Source organism: Pseudophryne corroboree, chromosome 2, assembly GCF_028390025.1.
Source record: "Pseudophryne corroboree isolate aPseCor3 chromosome 2, aPseCor3.hap2, whole genome shotgun sequence".
NCBI classification, from domain to species: domain Eukaryota; kingdom Metazoa; phylum Chordata; class Amphibia; order Anura; family Myobatrachidae; genus Pseudophryne; species Pseudophryne corroboree.
In genome coordinates this window covers 693511104-693536080 of record NC_086445.1, presented here as the reverse complement: position 1 = coordinate 693536080, position 24977 = coordinate 693511104, and the positions used below count along the sequence as shown (strand labels likewise).

At 45.1% G+C, this 24977-nt stretch overlaps 1 protein-coding gene and 1 pseudogene across 5 annotated transcripts in view; one reads left to right on the top strand and one right to left on the bottom strand.

Moving 5' to 3' along the window:
- Positions 1-10447, top strand: part of MDM4 (MDM4 regulator of p53) — a 214033-nt gene extending 203586 nt beyond the window's left edge. For all 5 annotated transcript variants that reach the window (XM_063955239.1, XM_063955236.1, XM_063955235.1 and 2 more), the window contains one exon: positions 7440-10447. In XM_063955239.1, the coding sequence (XP_063811309.1) occupies positions 7440-7976 (537 nt within the window). In that variant the 3' untranslated portion in view covers positions 7977-10447. The remainder of the gene's footprint in view (positions 1-7439) is intronic.
- A 14118-nt stretch (positions 10448-24565) lies between these two features.
- Positions 24566-24684, bottom strand: LOC135052259 (5S ribosomal RNA; annotated as a pseudogene).
- Between the last annotated feature and the right edge of the window lie 293 nt (positions 24685-24977).

Below are 24977 nucleotides of genomic sequence, written 5' to 3'. Positions count from 1 at the left end.
CTTTCAAAAAGAACTGGCTTCACTGCCTGAAGTTCAGACGTTTGTTAAGGGAGTGCTGCATATTCAGCCCCCTTTTGTGCCTCCAGTGGCACCTTGGGATCTCAACGTTGTGTTGGATTTCCTAAAATCACATTGGTTTGAGCCACTTCAGACCGTGGAGTTGAAGTATCTCACGTGGAAGGTAGTCATGCTGTTGGCCTTGGCCTCAGCTAGGCGTGTGTCAGAATTGGCGGCTTTGTCCTGTAAAAGCCCATATCTGATTTTCCATATGGACAGGGCAGAATTGAGGACTCGTCCCCAATTTCTCCCAAAGGTGGTATCAGCGTTTCATTTGAACCAACCTATTGTGGTGCCTGCGGCTACTCGGGACTTGGAGGATTCCAAGTTGCTGGATGTAGTCCGGGCCCTGAAAATCTATGTTTCCAGGACGGCTACAGTCAGGAAAACCGACTCGCTGTTTATCCTGCATGCACCCAACAAGCTGGGTGCTCCTGCTTCTAAGCAGACTATTGCTCGCTGGATCTGTAGCACAATTCAACTTGCACATTCTGCGGCTGGACTGCCGCATCCTAAATCAGTAAAAGCACATTCCACGAGGAAGGTGGGCTCTTCTTGGGCGGCTGCCCGAGGGGTCTCGGCTTTACAACTTTGCCGAGCTGCTACTTGGTCGGGATCAAACACTTTTGCAAAATTCTACAAGTTTGATACCCTGGCTGAGGAGGACCTTGAGTTTGCTCATTCGGTGCTGCAGAGTCATCCGCACTCTCCCGCCCGTTTGGGAGCTTTGGTATAATCCCCATGGTCCTTACGGAGTACCTAGCATCCACTAGGACGTCAGAGAAAATAAGAATTTACTCACCGGTAATTCTATTTCTCGTAGTCCGTAGTGGATGCTGGGAGCCCGTCCCAAGTGCGGACTTTCTGCAATACATGTATATAGTTATTGCTTAACTATAGGGTTTTGTTATGAGCCATCTGTTAAATGAGGCTCAGTTGTTGTTCATACTGTTAACTGGGTATAGTTATCACAAGTTGTACAGTGTGATTTGGTGTGGCTGGTATGAGTCTTACCTTGGATTCCAAATCCTTTCCTAGTAATGTCAGCTCTTCCGGGCACAGTTTCCCTAACTGAGGTCTGGAGGAGGGGCATAGAGGGAGGAGCCAGTGCACACCAGATGTAGTACCTAATCTTTCTTTTAAGAGTGCCCAGTCTCCTGCGGAGCCCGTCTATTCCCCATGGTCCTTACGGAGTACCCAGCATCCACTACGGACTACGAGAAATAGAATTACCGGTGAGTAAATTCTTATTTTTCCCCTTCTGTCTGTGGGTGTGTGTGTCTCCCTTCACGTTACCATGTTCAGGGACTGTTTCCTGCACAGCTGAGTGTCTTTCCTTGCCCGGAGACTCTCTTCCCTGTACTCCCTGATAGTGCACATCATCAAACTAGTGGGGCTGAACTCCCATGGTTAGCTTCCATTAAAGGGATGATATCTAATATTTCTACTAAATGATTCCATAATGAGAGACGTGGATTTTAAGCCAGTCTATGGATGACCTGATGAATAGAGATTCAGTTCCCATACCAGCGTCTCAAACCCCCGCCTTTTGCCCACAAAAGGGTACTCTGGCCCAGCTCATGCAGGATGATATTGATGAGGATACATACGATCCAGAGGAGGGTGAAGAGGCTATCAGAAATGTCCTGCACATTCCTGACAAGACGGCGGAGGTAGAGGAGGAATCTTTTTTTTATTTTTATTTTTAAAGGTTTATTAGTCGATTTACAGTCATACACAGTCAGAATGTTGAACCAGAACAGTAAAAATTACGGTACATATAATAACCCAGAAAAGGAATTATCTAGCAAGCAGGCGAGTAAATCTTATTTTTTTTAAGTAAGCAAGATAACAGAACTAGTGTATGAAAATAGAGAGTCCCTCAGGCTTATGGTGTGGCCGACCAGCCTAGGGGAGCGAGAGAGTGGAAAAGAAAAGAGACAGGAAGAAAAAAGAACGAGAACAAAGAGAGGAGGAATCTTATTTTAATGTAAAAAAGAAATCCTCAGCTACTTTTCCTGCATCAAAGGAATTTAATGCCCGGTTTGAAGAAACTTCGGCTAAGCCTGATAAAAAAATTTCAGATCCCTAAAAGATTAATTACATCCTTTCCCTTTCCTCTGGAAGATGGAAAGAAATGGGAAAACCCGCCGAGTGTTGGACGCATCTGTATGGAAGTTGTCACGTAAGATAGTCTTACATGTTCCTGGGGCAGCATCCTAAAAGGACACAGCTGACCACAAGATTGAGAACACTCTCAAATCGTTATACACTGCTGCTAGGGTGGCCCGGAGACCCACTATTGCTTGTGCATGAATCACTAAAGCATTGCAAAGTGGTCAGGTAATCTAATTGACGGATTGGATACCTTACCCAGAGGGGAGATAGTTTTACTCCTGCAGCATATTCAAGACTAACTTAATGGTGGAGGCCATAAAGGAAATTGGTTTGCTCAACGCACGCACCACTGCCATGGCAGTGTCAGCACGCAGGGGCTTGTGGCTACGCCAGAGGACTGCGGATTCCAGGAAAGGCGTGGAAAACCTACCATTCACAGGTGAGGCCCTTTTTGGAGATGAACTGGATAAGTGGATATCCAAGGCTACGGCGGGTAAGTCTACATACCTTCCTTCCGCAGCATCCCCAGCTAGAAAAAACTACTCTGCTCCATCTCTGCAGTCCTTTCGGACAGCAAAATTCAAAGGCAAATCCAAAGGTTTTTCTACAGCCTTCAAATGTAATAGAGGTAAACCCAGAAAACCAGCAGCTGCAGGTTCTCGGGAACAGAACTCCGGGTCCGCTTCCTCCAAAGCCTTCAGCATGACTGTGGTCTGCACTGCCTGGAAGACAGGCAGGTGGGAGCTAGGTTTCATTATTTCAGTCACGTTTGGGCAACATCTTGCCAGGATCCCTGGGTCACAGACTGGAGTTTCAGGGACTCCCACGTCACAGATTCTTCAAATCAGGCTTACCAGCTTCTCCGGAAGCAAGTTTGACTTTACAGGCAGCAATTCAAAAACTGGTACAGACTCAGGTCATTGAGCCAGTTCCACTTTAACTACAAAACAAGGGTTTTTACTCCAACCTGTTTGTGGTGCCGAAACCGGACGGTTCAGTAAGGCCCATTTTAAACCTCAAATCACTAAACCCGTTTTTAAGGGTGTTCAAGTTCAAGATGGAGTCTCTGAGAGCGGTGATCTCAGGTCTGGAGGAGGGGCAATTCCTGGTGTCTCTGGACATCAAGGATGCGTACCTTCATATTCCGATTTGGCTGCCTCATCAGGCTTCTCTAAGGTGTGCACTACAGGACTGTCCCTACCAATTCTAGGCCCTGCCATTTGGTCTCTCCACGGCACCGAGGGAGTTCACCAAGGTGAGGCAGAGATGTTTCTACTCCGCAAACAGGGAGTGAACATAATTCCATACCTGGACGACCTGCTGATAAAAGTGCCAAGTGCCTTCCAGGCAGAAGTTGTTGGACAGCATTGCCCTCTCAACCCAGCTGCTTTAGTATCACGGATGGATTCTGAACCTACCAAAATCCCACCTGGAACCAACACGGAGGCTTCCGTTTCTGGGGATGATACTGGATACGGAGTAACAGAAGGTATTCTTTCCATTGGATAAAGCATTGCTAATCCAGTCGATGGTGCGGGATGTCCTAAAACCAGCCCAGATATCTGTGCATCTATGCATTCGCCTTCTGGGGAAGATGGTCGCCTCTTGCGAGGCTCTGCAGTACGGAAGGTTTCGTGCGAGGCCCTTCCAGCTGGATCTGCTGTACAAATGGTCCGGATCGCATCTTCACATGCACCAGAGGATAAGTCTGTCACCAAAAGCCAGGATCTCTCTTCTGTGGTGGCTTCAGACTTCTCACCTGACCGAGGGTCGAAGGTTCGGGATTCAAAATTAGGTTCTGCTAACCTGATGCAAGCCTCAGAGTTTGGGGAGCAGTCACCCAGGGGGAACAGTTCCAGGGAAAATGGTTAAGTCAGGAAACCATTCTTCCGATCAACATTCTGGAACTAAGGGCCATATACAAAGCCCTGCTACTTGCATCGTATCTTCAAAATCATGCTATTCAGGTTCAGTCGGACAATGTGACTGCAGTAACGTACATAAACCGACAGGGCGGAACGAAGAGCAGAGCAGCAATGTCAGAGGTAACAAGAATTCTCCTCTGGGCAGAAAGACACGCGGTGGCGCTGTTGGCAATCTTCATTCCGGAAGTAGACAACTGGGAAGTGGACTTCCTCAGCAGACACGACCTCCACCCAGGGGAGTGGGGCCTTCACCCGCAGGTGTTCGAGTCCTTAACAAGTCGGTGGGTGATTCCACAGATAGACATGATGGCCTCTCATTTCAACAAGAAACTAAAGCGGTATTGTTCCAGGTCTAGGGACCCGCAAGCAGTGTTGGGGGACGCTCTGGTGACTCCATGGGTCTACCAAATGGTTTACGTGTTTCCACCTCTTACACTGATCCCAAGAATTATCAAAAGAATAAAGAGGGAAAAGGTTCAAGCAATTCTCATTTCTCCGTATTGGCCAAGAAGGGCCTGGTACGTGGATCTACTGGAGATGCTCCTAGAGGACCCGTGGCCTCTGCCTCTTCGAGAGGATCTTCTACAACAGGGGCCGTTCGTCTATCGGGACTTACCACGGCTACGTTTGACGGCATGGAAGTTGAGTGTCAAATTTTAGCCCGTAAATACATTCCGAACAAGGTTATTCCAACCCTGATCCAAGCCAGAAAAGGGGTAACGTCTAGACATTACCACCGTATTTGGAAAAAATGTCTCGTAGTGTGAAAACAGGAAATTTCCTGCAGTGGAATTTTAACTGGGATGTTTTCTCCTTTTTCTACAGTCGGGTGTTGGTTTGGGCTCCTTCGAAGGTCCAGATTTCGGCCTCATCCATTTTCTTCCAGAAATAATTGGCTTCTATCCCTGAGGTTCAGACATTTTTGCAGGGGTTCTGCACATCCAACTGCCCTTTGTGCTTCCTACGGCACCTTGGGATCTCAACGTGGTGTTGCAGTTCCTACAATCGGAATGGTTTGAGCCTTTACAGGATGTTGACGTAAAGTTTTACGTGGAAGGCCGTCACACTGTTGGCCTTGGCTTTTGCAAGGCGCGTGTCGGAGCTGGGGGCGTTGTCTCACAAAAGCCCCTATTTGATTTTTCATGAAGATAGAGCTGAACTCAGAACTCGTCAGCAATTTCTTCCTAAGGTGGTGTCTGCGTTTCATATCAACCAACCTATTGTGGTTCCATTGCTTACTGACACCTCTGCTACATCAAAGTCCTTGGATGTTGTGAGGGCTTTGAAGATCTACGTGAAGTGGACAGCTCATCACAGGAAATCTGACTCGCTGTTTGTTCTCTCTGATCCCAATAAAATTGAGTGTCCTGCTTCAAAGCAGTCTATTGCTCGCTGGATTAGGTTTACTATCCAGCGTGCTTATTAATCGGCAAGATTGCCGGTTCAAAAATCTGTTCATGCCCACTCTACTAGGTCGGTGGGTACTTCCTGGGCGGCTGCCCGGTGTGTCTCGACTCTACAACTCTGCCGAGCAGCTACTTGGTCGGGTTCGAACACGTTTACGAAGTTCTACAAGTTCGATACTTTGGCCTCTGAGGACCTTCAGTTTGGTAAATCTGTTCTGCAGGAATCTCAGCACTCTCCCATCCGGTTTGGGAGCTTTGGTACATCCCCATGGTACTAATGTGGACCCCAGTATCCTCTAGGACGTAAGAGAAAATAGGATTTTAATTACCTACCGGTAAATCCTTTTCTCGTAGCCCGTAGAGGATACTGTGCGCCCGCCCAGTGCTTCGTTTATCCTGCACTGTTACTTTAAGTAATGTTGGTTCTGCTGTTGCTGTTCCTGTTCCAAGTTGGTTAGTATGGTTTTCCTCTTGTTTGTGTGTGCTGGTTCGAATCTCACCACTGTTCTGTTACATCCTTCCTCAGGATATGTCAGTCTCCTCAGGCACAGTTTCTAGACTGAGTCTGGTAGGAGGGGCATAGAGGGAGGAGCCAGTGCACACTATTGATTTCATAGTGCCCAAGGCTCCTAGGAGACCTGTCTATACCCCATGGTACTAATGTGGACCCCAGTATCCTCTATGAACTAAGAGAAAAGGCTTTACCGGTAGGTAATTAAAATCCTATTATCTGTAGCCAGCAGCCATAGATTGTAAGCAAGTGAGCAGGGCCTTCCCACCTTTGTCTGATTTTACCCAGTTTTGTTTTATTGCTGCCTTTTCCAGTTGTAAAGCGCAACGGACCGTGATCCCAATCTGGGTACATGGTATGCAGTGCTGACAATGTTAGGTGTGTGTGTAAAGCACAAGTCTGGAGTTAATCAGGAGTTGGTTGAAGCTGGCAGCAGCACATCAACACAGCAGTTTCCCGTAAATGGTGCACAGTATAATAACTAATTTACCATATATTAGGAGCTGGCTGCGGTTACATAACAGATTGGGATTGTTTGTTCTTAAAGGTTTTAACCCATTTAATTTTGTTTATAGCCACCATCAGCATCTACATGGACTTGGGCATTTGTTTTCTCAATGGGGTCTATCCAATTCAGTGCGCTGTTAATAGCACCGAGGAGGTGGTCCCGGAGCTATTCAATTTAAGTCCAATTTACAGGATTTCTGTTCTCAACCCTCCTGAGGTGCGAACAAAGATCCATCAAAACTAGTGTGGCAGTGTGATTTTGTGCCTTAGAGCGGGGCAAACAGCATGGCAGCAGGCCTCTTAAGTCTGAGAATGCCTGGTATCGCGACTAAACACCCGCGAGTACTGGCATTCTCAGACATAACAGCGTGCTGAATTGAATAGCTCCGTGACCTCCTTCCCAGAGCTAATAGCATCGCGCTGAATTGAGTCGACCCCAGTGTTTCAAATATTTGCATAATAACAATGGTTTTTTGCTCCTTGATTATTGCTCTCCTTTAAAAGTCTCTCTGATATTCTCAATTTGGTCAGGTGTGCTTGGTGTCCATGCTGGACTATTTTAAGACTTTTTATTACATATTGTATATTTTAAATGATCAGCTTTTATTTGTTTCATGTTTATACTGGTTCTTCTGTATGTCATGGTTCTTTGTATTGTATTAAAATATATAGCTTTATATTTAACCTGCACAACCTATTTCTATATGGACAACACTCTCCAACCTCTAAGCAGTTTTACAGCAGTGGACTCCTCTCCATGGACACTGATGCTCACTCTGCACATTCTCTATATCACTGAATTGTGGGCTTTTGGTTACTGTCCAGTCACCATGTTGGGTTTTTTTTTTGTTGTTTTTTTTCTTTTGCTATTGAAATATAAGTTAAAGGTAATTGGTGCTTTCTCTCTCTCTTCAGGACTGCTGGCAGTGCACAAGTTGCCATAAATTGAACTCGCCAGTGAAGCGTTACTGCTTCCGCTGCTGGGCATTACGTAAAGACTGGTATGCAGACTGCCCACGTCTCACCCATACCCTTTCCACACCAGCATTTCCTGCAGTTGTCAATTCCCGGGAAAGCGACAGTGGCATTGATGTTCCTGACTGTCGCAGAACCTTATCTGCTCCCATGGTGCGTGTACAAGCCCCTTGCAGCAATTTGCAAGCACCTTTCTTAGAGCCGCTAGACTTGGCATCAAACATCAGAATACTCTCAGAAAGTACGGACACACTTCTCAGTTACCAGTCTGATGAAGCATCACTGGACTCTAACCGTCCTTTGCTGGAGCCATGCAAGCTTTGCCAGCGACGGCCTCGTAATGGCAATGTGATACATGGTCGTACTGGCCACATGGTGACATGCTTTTTATGTGCACGTAGTCTGCAGAAGACACGCAAGGGATGTCCAGTATGCCAGAAACCCATACAGATGGTGGTGAAGACCTATGTGGCATAGCCAAGTGGGGAGATGTTAGCTGAGACACATGGAGCATGTGTAAAAACATGCACAATTGTTTGCAGTTTAAAATGTTTGTACTTTGTCCCTTATGCACCTTTTTGTATGTGAAGGAGACCAGGAAAGCAACAATGTGAGAGACTTTATATTGTTTACCCGGACTGGTGGAATGTTTCATTCCAAGCTCTGACTATGATCATGCTTTATCACTGCCATGAGTATATGAAGTGTTTACTGTTGCTTCACACTGCATAGTGATCATTCTCCGACATAGGGAACTAAAAACTTTTGGAGAAAATATTTATAAAGATACAAGAATATGTAAATGATAAATTTGCATATCTATTTATATCTGGACTTTATTGTCTTGCATTTGGATGTGTCTGAAAACCCCTTCTGTAGGTCTTTGTAACATGTAGCTAGAGAATACTTACTGTCCTCACCAATAAGACCCCAGAAGAATCCTGCACAGAGCAGCCAGGTGGGAAATACGAGCACAGCCCTTCCTATCAAAGCCGCAGCTTGCGGATTTGTACAGCAGGGGCTAGTGTCACAATATCATAATTCAATCCCAGCAAAGTGGGTCTTCTGGGCATGATGACTTGAATCGCATGCTGGAACAATGCCTACACTCTCCAGGAGTCTGGATTCTCGTGGAGATTTTGGGAAAGTAGGTAAGTATGAGCTACAACAGTCTGCCATAGCGTATCCATGCTTTGTATGACATTGAAGTGTTTACTTGACTAGAAAAATAATTAACCAACATACAGAATATAGCCATTCCCCTACATATAGGTCCACAAAGTTGTTAATGCAGTATTGCCTGGGTATACTTGTATATCTATGATTATGGTTGCAAGCATTTCCAGCTATTCCTCTTTGAGCACCAATACATACAATAAGTTGTTTTGGTATTGCAAATAACACGCTACAACTTTGCATGAAGGCCACCTGTATTTTAATTTTATATTCTAGCACTTAAATTTCACCATGATTTAATGTTGTGATATGTACTTTGTTAAATGAGGATATGTTTAAATCCTGCTATGCATGAGATCATCAGTTCTAACAAATACTTGCAGTGCTCATGCAGTGTTAGCCAAGCCTCTACATGCAATCCTGTAAGCGTAAGAAAAAAAGTGTTGGTGATTAGGCATTTGGCCATGCTTACATGCAAAGTGTGAACCTAGAAAGTGGGACCTGTCTGTGTAGCATGAAGCACCATTGTGGGTGACAAGTCCACTTTAACAGCGGCTATGTACTTGTTTGTTTGTGTTACACTTACTACTAAGATATTAGTTAACTAATGTGTTGCGGAAGAGGAGCCTTTGCACCATCCGCTCATAATTTTAATTTACGTCGCAAAGGAAAGTGCATACTCTTAATTTCACTTTTGGCATTAGAAATGGTTCGCAAGTGGGTTGGTTTAAATGCCTAATACAAAAATAAAATTGTATAATGTTTAGAGCACCTTCATGAGTGTTGCAGGATATAATATGGTGTATTTTTATTTATTTATGTTTTAATTCTCTTCCTTGGTCTGTTAGACAATACACACAGTGTTCTTAGGTGGATATTCAATTAACCGCACTAATTTACTGCAGCTAATTGATCCACTGGGGGCTATTCAGTTAGCTCAGACAGCCAGCAGCAACGTTGATTTTTTTTTTTTTCACCTGCCCGATGCGGAAGAAAAGAAATCTGTGATAACTGAACCTATTTTTTTGCAGCTGCTATTGCAAAAACACATGGATACGGGGTCTTATCTTTGTCTTATCCTATCTTATCACTCAAAAGGAATTTTTCCACACTAAAAATGTGATGAATTGACTTGGCCGATAGTGAGCATTGGGCAAAAATCACGACACCCCCCCCCCCCCCCCCCCCTTTTTTTTCCCACACGAAACTGAGTGCCTAATTGAAAAACACACAGGATCTGCAAAAAGTCTGTTTTTTTTGCGGCCGCGATCAGACAGGCAAAACATAATCCCCGATTAGTGCCAACATGGGGGCTAATAGGATAGCCCCAAGCGATTCAATTAGCCACAGTAAATTACTGTGCTTACTGTAACCAATGTTACTTATTTTGAAAGTCTTATCAGACCCAAAGAGTAATGCTTTATTTTGCTCTTGGCACAGACAGCTGACGTACGATATAGTATAGAGTTTGTAGTTCTCCATGTAAAACAACCCTAGTTTACTTTACATTTTTCCAAATATGTATGCAATGCAAGACAACAGGAGGACTCATTTGCACTATCTGTTCTTCAATTTGAAGTGCCTAGTAGTAAACTATGGTAGTTTATAGTGGTTTTCAACTTTGTTTTACTGAATCCCCTTCTTATTGGAAACGGGATTAATTGAAACTCATTTAAAGTTGAATACCCCTTTAAGGAGGTTAAGTGGGCAAGGGCCAAAATGTGTTGTATTTTATTTTTGTATGGTTCTAAAATAAAATACTTTAAAACCTGTTTTGTGTTGGTTGTGTCAATAAACCAAATGTAACATTTTAATGTGGGAGTAAAAGTAAGCTAAAATGTTGTGCATTGTATATCATAGGTATGTAAAATATTTGTCCACACAGTCTAAGGGTGGCTTTCCACATGTGTTTAGAAATTGCCAGTGACACGCATGTCATGTTATTTCATATGATGTGGTAACATACTTTAATCTTTTAAGGAAATAAACGTCATACTTAATAAAGTAAAGAAGACAATCAAGTAATGTTAAAGTTTTGCATTCAGTGTGTTGCACTTTTATGTGTATTTTCCCCATGCCAATTATTTTTAAGCCAGAGATGTATGATGAAGGTAACAAATCTTTGGAGCCAGGGGGGACCCCTTGAATGCCCAACCCCTTTAGCATAAAGGCCCCTTAGGGTCTTCAGGCCTCCCTCCACTGCGAAGACTCGGGGTCAACCCTTTCTTCCCACAATTGGCAGAGGTTTCCCCCTGGAGAACAGATTGAGCTCTCCCTAGAGAGAGAACCTCACGCAACTTGGGTCTACATCCAAACCTCACAAAAATGTGGCACACCCACAAAAAAATAAAAAGATGTGCAGCAAAAAGGGAAATTAAGTAGACTCTAGACTTTTGGCCTGGAATATAAAAAAAAATATCCTTGCTATGGCTAGAAGCCGAAAGGAAAAATGGGGCAGAGTAAAACAAACCAAAAAAAAAAAAATTAAGTTTCTTACTAGTGCAGTCCTTTAGTGCTTTTTTGGGTACCTCTGGCTCCGGCAGATCCAAGGTCACATAGCACCTTGGTCTTCAAAGTAGCTGGCCTGTTGGCCAGAGGACCAGGTGACAGACCTTCGCCTACTTTGGGGCACCTTTTAAGCCTCACAGTGTACAAAGGCATCTACATTTGGTCTTATCCAAAAGGCTGAGAAACAAATTGTAAAGAGTGAGATGTCCCTAGCACAGGAAATTTTGAGCTGCACAGCTTTTAAAGGTGTTCTGCCTCCAGCAGACATGCTTTGTATGCTACTTATGGCGATGATCCTTAGTGTTTTGTAAGTAAGAGACCAGTTTCTAATGAAATGCTTAAAATGTTGATGTGCTCAAAATATCAACACTACTAATATGATTCACGCCTTTTACTATTTGCTTGTTTGTTACCAGACATAGGGCGATATTCAATTGATATATCGTGCCCGGTCTACCATCTGAAGTTACGGGAGATCGTGGGGCGATATTCAGTTGTCCCTTGTTATCGCCACTATCTCGCCCATAGCAGTCAGGTTTAGCCGCGTAAAGTGTCTGTAGGCAGAAACATTTGAATAGCTGTCAACGGAAGGGGCGGCAACAATTGAATTCTGCCCATAGAGTGGTTATTTTAACAAAAGTGTGCACTTGATTGATGGGTGTGGCCAGTCAATATCTTACTATTACATTTGGTGAAGTGAAGAGCACTAAGCCATAGAGACTGGGGCTGGCAATTTAGGGGCAGGAAGCTGTACAGGGAAAGGGCACTTAACGATATGTTGGTTAACCGTAGAAGCCGTTGTGTGTTTGATATAGGCAGTGTACTAGGTTAGAGTGGTGCTTTTCTTTTTTTTATTCATCACTAGGTACTGTATAGTAAATAAAGAGTAGATGCGTACAGGGGCGGTACACATGGAGCGATTTTTACTTTACGGGAAAAGTCTAGGGGTAGCAGTTTTGGAAAATGATTTTGGGGTACTCATTGATAATAAACTTAATAACCGTATACAATGTGAAAGTGAAGTAAAGAAGGCAGGTAAGTTAGTGTGCATAAAACGGGGAATTGAGACAAGGGACGAGGATGTAATTCTGCCGCTGTACAAATCAGTAGTACGACCGCACCTGGAATATTGTGTTCAGTTTTGGGCACCACTGTATAAAAAAAGATATTGGTGAACTAGAGAGGGTTCAAAGGCGAGCTACTAAATTGATTAAAGGGCTTGAGGGACTGGATTACGAGGAAAGGCTTACTAGGTTGAACATGTATACGCTGGAAAAGAGGCGTCCAAGAGGAGACATTATTAATGTCTTCAAATATGTAAAGGGACACTACAAAGAGTTATCAGAGGAATTATTTATTAAAAGAACTCTGTTTAGGACACGTGGGCACTCGCTGAGGCTGGAGGAGAGAAAATTCCGCACGCAACGGAGGAAAGGGTTCTTCACTATTAGGGCAATAAGGATTTGGAATTCCTTGTCAGGGAAGGTGGTAATGGCGGACTCTGTAAATGCATTTAAAAGGGGATTGGATGAATTTCTGATTGAAAAGGATATCTAAGGCTACAACATTTTAAAATATTGAAGTTGTTAATCCAGGTGTAACGTGATTGTAGTTAACTAGTCCTAAAACATTCTTCTGCAGGTACATTAAAATCAACTCAACTTAATTCAATAAACAGGTTCAACGTGATGGGCATTTTGCCTCTTTTCAACCTCAATTACCATGTTACTTAATTTTTAAGCAAAAGCGCACATTGCTCCATGTGTAGGGTGCCGGTGACAAAGATGTGCGGCCCCTCATGTCGCTATCACTGGCTCTAGATTTGGCATGCATGCCAAATCTAGTCAGGTCGCTCACTTCACTGCTGTGTGAAGTGAGTGCCCCCTCCACTCAGCACACCGTCCTGAGCAGGGGGGGGAGATATGTTCTGAGCGGTCTGTGCTAGATCGCTCAGTACACATCTCTACAGTGTGTACCCCCCTTTACCTTGGAAAACTGTTTGTCCACATTTTATGATTGGCAGCCACCAGCACTGGTTTTACCTTTTACAGTGACCATGAATGATTTGAATTGGTCCTGGACCACCAACCCAGGGCACCCCTGCAGATTAGCTGAGGCACCCTAGGGTGCCACGGCACACAGTTTGAGAACCACTGACTTGGGTACATAGGTATTGAATGTATATTGTAAGGAGAAATTTGAATAAGTTTGGTTGTGTGCATCTTCTTGGAAATGACTAGTCTTCGACTGAATATGTGAAACAGGTTTCTCTTACGTCATAGAGGATACTGGGGTTCCATTTAGTACCATGGGGTACAGATGGCTCCACTAGGAGCTATGGGCACTTTAAGAATTTGATAGTGTGGGCTGACTCCTCCCTTTATGCCCCTTCTACCAGACTCAGTTTAGAAAATGTGCCCGGAGGAGCCGGTCATGCTTATGGAAGCTCCTGAAGAGTTTTCTGCATTTTGTTTATTTCCAGGCAGGGCTGGTTGGCACCAGCCTGCCTGCTTTGTGGGGCTTTTTTTTTTTGGGGGGGGGGGGGAATGGCCCCACCTCTTGAAGGGTTAATGGTCCCGCTCCCTGCTGACAGGACACTGAACTCCTGAGGGAACTTCGCAAGCCCCACCATGGCAAGCGTACATTCCTGCAGCACGCCGCCACCCCTAGCAGAGCCAGAAGAAAGAAAAGTGAGTACCAAGCCGGCGTCCCAACTAGCGGGTCGCTGGCCATTATGGCGGCATGAGGGTACGGAGACGCACGGCTTCTAACCGGGGCGGAATGCGTCTCCAGCCTCGGTACACTGTACACAGTACCCACACTGGCAAAAATATACGTTATGGTGAGAACTTGCCATTGATAACAGTATTTCTCCTACGTCCACAGGATAACTATGGGATATGATGAAGTGACAGCAGATTTGCACCAATCGGTCAAAGCTTTTCCGGCCTCCCAGCACGCAATGGGCCCGTCCATATATATCCCCGCCTCCTTGCACAGGCAAATCAGTTTTATTTCAAAGCTCAAGGCAGGAGCATCATAGATAGCCCTAAATCAGGCGATAAGAACACACATGCACACCCGTACAAAAAGGATTAGGTTAGTGAGTAAAAGGATCCTCAAATTAGGGGCGTCAGGATGGGATCCCTGTGGAAATATCGTTGGTAACGGTAAGTTCTTGCCATAACGTATATTTCTCCGGCAGGGTCCACAGGATAACAATGGGATTTCCCAAAGCATAATGCCTAATGAATGTTTTAATGGAAGACTATGTGGCTGCCTTACATATCTGTTCTGAAGCACCACGTTGTGCTGCCCATGATGGACCTACCTTATGAGTAGAGTGAGAAGGGACATTAGCCGGAGCAGGGAGATCAGCCTGAGAATATGCTTCTGAAATCATCATCTGAAGCCATCTTGCCAGTGTCTGCTTATCAGCAGGCCATCCTCTCTCTTGTGAAATCCGTAGAGAATGGAGAGAGAATTTGTCTTTCTGATGGCACTGGTACGATCCACGTAGATCTTTAATGCACGGACCATGTCCAGCAATGCTTCTCCCGCAGAAAGGCCAGGTACCTGGAAAGCCGGGACTAAAATTCTTCATTAAGATGGAATTTAGACAACACCTTTTGGAAGATAACCAGATCTAGTTCTGAGAAATGCTTTATCTGGATAAAAAATCCGAAATGGGGAACGACATAATGCCCCTAAATCGGATACTCTTCTAGCTGACGCCATAGCCAGTAGAAAAAGAACTTTAGCTGTCAACCATTTAAGACCCACTTTATTAAGTGTTTCAAATGGGGCAACTTGAAGGGCTTTCAGGACTAGACTTAAGTCCCAAGGCACTGTAGGAGGAACAAAAGGAGGTTGAATGCGCAGCATTCCTTGGAAAAAAGTTTGCACATCCTGTAAATTGGCAATTTTCTTTTGAAACCATACAGTCAATGCTGACACTTGCACTCTCAAGGAAGTCACCTTCAAACCTTTATCCATTCCTGCCTGAAGGAATGCTAAGACCCTGGAAACTTTGAAATCCTTAGGGTCCATTTTCCGTTCACTGCACCAATGAATATAGGTTTACCATATTCAGTGATAAATGTGAGCTGAGGAAGGTTTCCTTGCTCTGAGCATAGTTTGAATTACCTGTTGAGAATCCTCTTGACTTCAGGATTGAGGTTTCAAGAGCCACACCGTCAAAGACAGTCGATCCAGATGTCTGTGATAACAAGGACCCTGCATCAGTAGATCTGGACGTTGATGGAGCAGAAGTGGAACATCCATCGACATCCTCTGCAGATCTGTGTACCATTGTCTTCTGGGCCAAGCCGGAGCTATTAGGATCACGGCACCTTTCCCTTGCTTTATCTTTCTCACCAACCTGGGTGATAGGAGGAAACACATAAGCCAGATGAAAGTCCTACATCTCACCGACAGGGCATCCACAAAGATCACTCTGGGATCCTTTGTTCTTGATCCGTATGCGAGAACTTTGTTGTTCAGACGGGATGCCATGAGATCTATCTCTGGCAACCCCCACTTGTCTACTAGATTCTGGAAGACCTCTGGGTGTAGAGAGTATTTGCTTGCCTGAATGGCGTGTTGACTGAGAAAGTCTGCTTCCCAGTTTAGGACTCCCGGACCGAACACTGCGGACAAGGCTGGATGATGACGTTCTCCCTACTTTAGTATGTGACTTACCTCCATCGCTTTTCGGCTGCGAGTTCCTCCCTGATGGTTGAGGTACGCTACTGCCGTCGCATTGTCAGAGCGGATCTGGACTGGTTTTCCCTGAAGAATGTTCTTTGCCTGAATCGGTGCCATGTATATTGGCAGGCTACTTACTTCCCTGGTCCATTGCCCCTGAAAACGCAACCTTCCTGACACTGCTCCCCAGCCCTGGAGACTGGTGTCTGTCGTCAGAATTTCCCAATATATCCAAAGGGGTCTCCCCTTGTCCAGATGAGATGTTTGTAGCCACCATGCTAATGACCTTCTTACTTCTATCGTAAGAGACATGGTCTGTGTTTTTATCGTTTGATGCAACCCATTCCATTTGGCGAGAATCAGACGCTGCAGAGGCCGCAAGTAGAATTGCGCATACTCCACCATGTCAAATGTTGACACCATCAAACCCATCGCGTGCATTGCTGTGTGAATGGATACCCTTTGACTGTGTAACAAGTCGTGAATCCTTGCCTGGACCTTGGATATCTTGTTCAGAGGTAAACTTACTCTCTGAAGACCTGAATCCAGTACATCCCCAAGTGAGTCATCTGTTGTGACGGAGACGATTTTGCCCAGTTTGAGCCACCCGTGGTTCTGCAGACATGTCTGTTGCAGATGATGTAAGAGCAAATGCCTGCGTCTGTGCCAGGATTAAAAGATCGTCGAGGTATGGAAAAATTCTTATCCCTGCTGGCAGAGATAAACTGATATTACCACCATAATCTTGGTAAATACTCTGGGAGCTGTGGCTAACCCAAAAGGTAGGGTCTGGAACTGAAAATGCTGTTGGAAAATAGTGAACCTGAGAGAGCACTGATGGGACAGTGCTATAGGAACATGTAGGTAAGCATCCTGTATATCCAGGGATACCATATAATCCCCTGGTTCCTTGGCCAAAATGATGGAACTCCATGTGAAACTGAGGTACCCAAATGTATTTGTTCAGCACTTTGAGCTTGAGAATGGGCCGAAAAGACCCATTTGGCTTCTGAACTGAAAACAGGTTGGAGTAAAAACCCTGTCCTCGTTGTGCAGGAGGAACTGGAATGACTACTCCTGAGTGAAGCAATTTCTGAACTGCCTGTAACAAAGCACTGGCCTTTGTATCTACCCGAGACGGGCTGGTACAAAAATACCTTTGAGGAGGGTGCTTCTTGAAGGCAAAATCATAACCTAGAGATACTGCTTCCTGCACCCAGGCATCTGTTGTAGACTGTTGCCAGATCTGTGCAAACTGAAGAAGTCTGTAATTGAATTACATGCATATATACGTTAGGAGCCACCTCCCTTTTTAAACAGCAGGAAGAGGATAATTGGAATTCCATTTCTTAGGAATTCTAAACATTTTATTGGGCGTAGCCCAAGCCTCTTCCATAATTTCAGTCAGCTGATCTGACCCTGGAAACTCATACCCTCATTCCGAGTTGATCGCTAGCTGCCATTGTTCGCTGCATAGCTATCAGTTAAAAAAATGGCAAAACTGCGTATATGCACCGCAATGCGCACACGTGGCGTACGGGTACAAAGAGCATTTTGGTTTCGCACAGGTTCTAGCGACTTTCAGTCGCACAGCCGATCGCAAGGAGATTGACAGAAAGTGGGAGTTTCCAGGTGTCAACTGGCCGTTTTCTGGGAGTGTTTGGAAAAACGCAGGTGTGGCAGGGCGTTTGCTGGGCAGGTATCTGACGTCATTACCGTGTCATTTGTCGCAGCAATCATCGCACAGAATAAGTAACTACAGGCCTGGTCTTGTTCTGCACAAAATGTGCTTGCAGCTGCTCTGCTGCACAGGCGTTCGAACTCCTGCAAACTGAAACTACACTCCCCCATGGGTGGCGACTATGCGTTTGCACAGCTGCTAAAAGTAGCTAGCGAGCGATCAACTCTGAATGAGGGCCTCAGTCTTAACTGTTTTGGGACGTTTAAACACAGGTGCCTTGGTTTTTAATACAGGCTCTGCTGAATCCTCTATGGATAGAATGGCTTTCATCGCTTTAATTAACTGCTATATCCACTGAGCTGAGACCTTCCTACTCCTCTTCATATGCTGAAGTAGAATTTATTGAGCTTTCATCTTCCGATGAGTCCTCATCTGAATCATGTGTAGTGTGTGAAGGTGAAGATTTACTTACCGCCGGCTTATCAGCTTGTTTCTTTTGAGAAGCTGCTGCTGGAACTGATACACCATAGGTGGGGAGCTGCATGTAAGGGTTAATAGTGTAACCTTTCCCTGGTACAGGAGTTGGAGGAATTATCCGTTCAGCTTTACTGGATAAAGTCTGTGCAAACATAGCCGAAGGTGGATCCATCTGCCTTGTATTTTTCATTAACCCCTGATGAAAGCTAGAACAATTTGCACATAAATCATCCTGAACCAGATCCTGAGAGGATAACACAGTTTTGCAAGACAAACATGATGAGTGTTGCTATGAGTGTACCTTCCTCACTTTTGTCGCTCTTAGACATCATAAATAATGAACACTTCCACAGTGTACTACACAATTTGTGACTGTAATCACTTTAAATTTCTTAAAGTGATATACAACCCGACCCTACCCATGCACCAGCATTGAGGATCGGAATAAACAAACTGACTGAAGTATAGTAAAGTCAGCAATCACACTAGCAGTCAGTCACATGTTATACATTAGTATATTAAGCAATATGAGCACATCATCAACTACAACTACATTTTAAGTATGTAGGAGAACATATTACTGCATCATGTTTAAACAGATCTAACGTATTCAGATGCAAATGCGAAAGAAACAGTAAATGTATACAGACTCATATGCAATATGCACTTCTCTAACTATTCGTACTCAAAAGTTAGATAGAGACTTTAGTGCTGTATAACCCGTACTCCGTAGAGTGGGATACAGGGAGACTCGCTTCCAGGACCGATCAATACGTTAGCGAACGCTGAGTGGATCCAGACGCTACTCGTGTACACTTCCGCTCCATGAACCTACAGAAGCATCAGTCACACAGCTGCCTATGCTGTGACTGGATCCCCTACAGCGTCTGAGATGGAAGCTGGAAACATTTCATGATGGGAGACTCGGAGGAAACTGGTCATGAACCGGGGGGGAGGGGTGACCAGGAGAGCGTCTGACTCCCCACTGCTGACGACAACCCTAGGGATCGCGGCCTCATACTATTCCTGGAGCCTCTGATCCCTAAGGCCTAGCGCTGGTGCACCCGAGGTGGCAGCCACGTCAGCGACTATTTGGTGGTCTCCTCCCAAAACAGTGCGGCTGTGTCCGTATTCCCCTTCTATGTGGAACCGATGCCTTACCTTCTCCCCGTGATCCGGCCACAGCCTGGTAATGTCTGCTGGACCTGCTAGTATATCCGACACAGACGTCCGCCGAAACAGCACTGCACTCGTGGGTAAGCGTTGTCGCGACCCGGTGGAGAGTTGTTGGAGCGACTCTTTCTAAGCTGTTTAGAAAGATCACTCAAAAAAAATAGTAAGACTATAAAAATAAAATAAGAGATCTTAGGGCTGCTAAAAACCAGCAGCCCTCTGACCATGGTCCGGCTCCTGCCGCACCAAACAAAACACTGATTTGCCTGAGCAAGGAGGCAGGGATATATGGATGGGCCCGTTGCATGCTGGGAGGCCAGAAAAGCTTTGACTGATTGGTGCAAATCCGCTGTCGCTTCATCATATACCCTTGTTATCCTATGGATAACCTGTTGACCCTGCCGGAGAAATAGCCTTAAAACGGTTTCTCTCCATTTTAAGTACCAGATTATCTCAGCCAGTATAAAGTAGGAAGACCGTGCGCCATTGAAGGGGCGGGGCCTTCACTATGAGAGGATCCAGCAGCTCACCAGTGCCATTTTCCCTCTGCAGTGGACACAGACGTTGACTGGCAGGGACGCGCACCTCCTCTGGAGAGACTCCAGATTACCTCAGCGGTACCAGGGGGTCATAGCAGGGGGGGAGCGATTCTTAGTGTACTAAGTCGCCTATCAGGGTACTTAGTCTACGACCCGGCTAAGCTTTGCATTGGCGATAAGGGCGCTGTTGGGGCTGGCTCCAAATAACTCTGTCTCCCTGAAGGGCTCTTTGTGGGTTAATTGTGCTTAACCTTTTCGTGTGTGTGTGTGTCACATTTACATTGTCAGGCAAAGTGCGTTTCTTGTACAGCTGAGTGTTCCTCTTCACCAGGGGGCTCACTACTAGGTACTCAGGGCAGTGCACCTTCCCGCAATAGCGGGGTTGAACCGGATTGGGTTACTTCCATTAAGGGAATGTTCTCAAATATTTCTACAAAGCTATCCCGCAATGAGAAAGAGATGCAATACTTAAGACAGACTATGGATGAGTTTATGAATAGAGACTCCGTCCCCAAACCAGCATCTCAATCCCCTCCCATTTGTCCGCAAAAACGGTCTCTGGCCCATGTCCTGCAGTCTGACTTTGGCGTTGATGGGTCAGACATGGAGGAGGGTGAGGTGGATTTGGCTGGGGGGGATGCTACTCTGTCACAGGGAATAGAGGCTATCACAGATGTTCTGAAAATTCCTCATAAGGTGTCAGAGGAGTGTGAGGAATCTTATTTTAATGTAAAAAAGAAGTCCTCAGTCAGTTTTCCTGCGTCAAAGGAATTTAATTCCTTTAAATTTGAAGAACTGTGGGTTAATACTAATAAGAAATTTCAAATATCTAAAAGGTTGCTCTCATCTTTTCCTTTTCCCCTAGAGGATAGGAAAAAATGGGAAAATCAACAGATAGTGGACGCATCAGTCTCTAGGCTGTCACGTAAAATTGTATTGCTTGTACCTGGTGCAGCATCCCTAAAAGATACGGCTGATCGTAAAATTGAGACTACACTCAAATCATTGTACACAGCTGCTGGGGTGGCCCAAAGACCCACTATTGCATGTGTGTGGATCACTAAAGCCATTGCTAAATGGTCAGGTAACCTAATTGAGGGGTTAGATTCCTTGTCTAGGGGGATATTTTACTCCTCCAGCATATACAGGACTCTGCGAACTTTATGGTGGAAGCCATAAAAGAGATTGGTTTGCTTAATGCACGCCCCACCGCTATTGCAGTGTCAGCGCGCAGGGGCTTGTGGCTATGCCAGTGGACTACTGATGCGGACTCCAGGAAAGGCGTGGAAGGCCTGCCATTCACAGGAGAGGCCTTGTTTGGAGACTAACTAGACAAATGGATCTCCAAAGCTACTGCAGGTAAGTCTATGTATCTTCCTTCCGCAGCTTCCCCAGCCAGGAAAGCTTATTCAGCTTCAAATTTACAGTCTTTTCGGACAGCCAAGTTTAAGGGAAAATCCAGAGGCATTTCTACGTCTTCCAGAGGTGCAAGAGGTATACCACGCAAACCAGCAACTGAAGGTGCTCAAGAACAGAGCTCATGCTCTGCTTCCTCAAAGCCTTCAGTATGACGGTGGACCACGAGGCCTGGAGGGCTGTCAGGTTGGAGCCCGACTAAAATTCTTCAGTCACATCTGGTCAAGTTCGTGCCTGGGAGTTCCAAGACCTCCCACTTCACAGATTTTTCAAATCTGGTTTACCAGCTTCACAAAAGGCAAGTATAACTTTACAGCAGGCCATCCAAAAACTGGTACAGACTCAAGTCATTGTTCCAGTTCCACCTCATCTGCACAGCAAGGGATGCTATTCCAACTTGTTTGTAGTACCGAAACCGGATGTTTCAGTACAACCAATTCTGAACCTCTCAGAAGATGGAGTCTTGTGTCTGGATATCATGGATGCATACCTTCACATTCCGATCTGGCCGCCTCATCAGGCTTATCTACGGTTTGCACTACAGGACTGTCAGTACCAGTTCCAGACCCTGCCATTTGGTCTCTCCACGGCACCAATGGTATTCACCAGCATGATGGCAGAGATAATGTTTTTCCTTCGCAAGCAGGGAGTGAACATAATTCCGTACCTGGACGATCTTCTGATAAAGGCACCGTCCAGGGAGAGGTTGCTGGACAGCATTAGCCTCTCAACCAAACTTCTCCAGGATCACGGGTGGATTCTGAACCTTCCAAAATCTCACCTAGAGCCAACACGGAGGCTTGCATTCCTGGGAATGATACTGGACATGGAGTCGCAGAAAGTGTTCCTTCCGTTGGAAAAGGCATTGGTAATCCAGTCGATGGTCAGGGTGTCATGAAGCCAACCCGGATATTGGTGCATCTATGCATTCGGCTTCTGGGGAAAATGGTGGCCTCTTACGAGTCACTTCAATATGGTAGGTTTCACGCAAGACCCTTCCAGCTCGATCTGTTGGACAAATGGTCCAGATCGCATCTTCACATGCACCAGAGGAGCCATCTGTCGCCAAAAGCCAGGATCTCCCTTCTGAGGTGGCTACAGATTTCTCACCTCATCGAGGGTCAGAGGTTCGGAATTCAGGACTGGATCCTGTTAACCATGGACGCAGGCCTCAGAGGCTGGGGAGCAGTCACCCAGGGGGTGCAGTTTCAAGGAAGATGGTCAAGTCAGGAAGTCACTCTTCCAATCAACATTCTGAAACTCAGGGCCATATACAACGCCCTTCTGCAGGCCTCCTCTTCAGGATCAGGCCATACAGGTCCAGTCGGACAATGTCACGGCAGTGACGTACATAAACCGACAGGGCAGAACAAAAAGCAGAGCAGCAATGTCAGAGGTGTCAAGAATTCTCCTCTGGGCAGAAAAAACTCTGTGGCATTGTCGGTGGTCTTCATTCTGGGAGTAGACAACTGGGAAGCAGACTTCCTCAGCAGACACGACCTGCACCGGGGGAGTGGGGCTTTCACCCGGAGGTGTTCAGGTGCTTGACACGGTGGGGATATCTACACATCGACATGATGGCCTCTCGTCTCAACAAGAAGCTCAATCGGTATTGTTCCAGGTCAAGAGACCCACAGGCAGTGGCGGTGGACGCTCTGACGACTCCATGGGTCTATCAGATGGTGTACGTGTTTCCACCACTTCCTCTTATCCCAAGAATTCTCAAAAGAATAAAAAGGGAAAAGATTCAAACAATTCTTGTTTCGGACTGGCCAAGAAGAGCCTGGTACGCGGACCTCCTGGAGATGCTCCTCAAAGATCCGTGGTCTCTACCTCAGCGCGAGAATCTTCTGCAACAGGGCCCGTTCGTCTATCAGGACTTACCACGGCTACGTTTTACAGCATGGAAGTTGAACGGCTGATTCTAGCCAGAAGAGGGATCCCTAACAAAGTTATCCTGACTATGATCCAAGCCAGTAAGGGGGTAACGTCTAAACATTACCACTGTATTTGAAAGAAATATGTCTCTTGGTGTGAGGGCAGAAAATATTCTGCTGTGGAATTTGACTTGGGACGTTTCCTGCTTTTTCTGCAGGCAGGTGTGGATGTGGAAAAGGGGGGAATAGGGGTACCGGCGACAAGTGTGGCTGAAAACAGTGGTTTCATGTGCTTGAAATTTAAAAGCCAAAAAGATGTAAAATTATAAAAACAAGTATTAATATATATGAGAGTAAAAAGGTTCAAAACAGGAGTTTAAAATACAGGAAAAAATCTTTCATATAAAAGACCATATGAAAATAATGATTGTAAAGGATAGGGAATCAGACTTGGCTTGGAATCAATAGGGGGTCAATGCAGGAAACCCAACGCGTTTCGTCTCATCAGACTTCTTCAAGGGGTAGGGACAGAATGAAGCTGCATGTCTATTTATACCCATAGTACTTAATTAGGGGTTGTGACATCATAGTAGGTCATGTGATATGATTATACAATCAACATTGTAAAAACTCATTTACAGCATAGCTGGGGTGAGAACAGGGTTCTATATACTTATTAGTAAAAACGAGTTGATTTCAACGTCCAAAATGGTTTAAAAACAGTTCATATAAGGCATTTCCGCCACACTTACGGTGACGTAGGACGCGGCTCTGCACTTACGCCCCACTTCCGATGACGTCTGCGCATGCGCCCGCAGCGGTTCCCGGCTTCACGAGTCCTTTTGACCATGCGCCCGCGGCTGTTCTGAGCGGCTCACATACAGAGAGAGATGTTCTTTCTCTTGTGTTCCACGGTAGTGTCCATTTTGTGTAGGATTCTTTTACATGCTTTTCAGTGAGGCTGCGGCGGCCATCTTTGAGTGAATAAGCAGACACGTCTAGGGTCCAGGCATATCTGTGTCCATAGCAACGGAATTACATATATAAAATGATAAAAACAAGTGGTAATATCAAAGCATAATGATATTTTTACGTTAAAAATACGGTTTCCATAGCAACAGCTCAATAAGCACCAAGGAAAGGGGTACATTATCTATAATTTGTAGAATGTTACCTACTGCCAGTGTACTATTTAAAAAGTGCTAGTGCAATATATTAGGTGAGTCTGTAAGTGACACAAATTATTAGAAGAGAAATGCAGATAATTAGGGCTTATCTCAATATTAAGATCTGTGACTATTAACACACTAGAATTATTTATTGTGTTAAAAGTATATATAAAACAGATAAAAAAATGAGGTAAGAATAAGTGAGTGCAAAAATTCATAGAACAATACTAAAGGCTAGTGTATACGAATAATGTTATTTAGTGTTGTTAAAAACTACAAAAAAAAACGTGATTCTATAATGGTGCTGCTAATTTGGTCGGTATTCATTGGACATCGTCTGTCATCATTACAGTACCCGATCTTCCCAGGTAGTCTCCTTCCCTGGTACTGGTCAGGCCCAGACACTGCTTAGCTTCCAAGATCAGACGAGATTGGGCGTACCAGTGTGGTTTGACTGTACGCGAATTGAGCAGACACCATAACACCAAAGACCAGATTATGAAAAATTTTTAATCATAAAAGTGCAGACAGTGTCTTATTATATAACGTGAAATGAATAAATAAAGTAGAGGGATGAAGGGTACTACACCTTATAAAAAAAGGTGCAATTTCGTATCCTTCATTCATGCCAGCTGGATGTAAGGTCTGTAACTGGAATATCCAGTACATTTCTCGTCTGGAAAGTTTATTTGCGAGGTCCCCTCCTCTCTCTCCCAGGTCCACGTGTTCAATAGCCTTAAATGTAATGTCCTCTG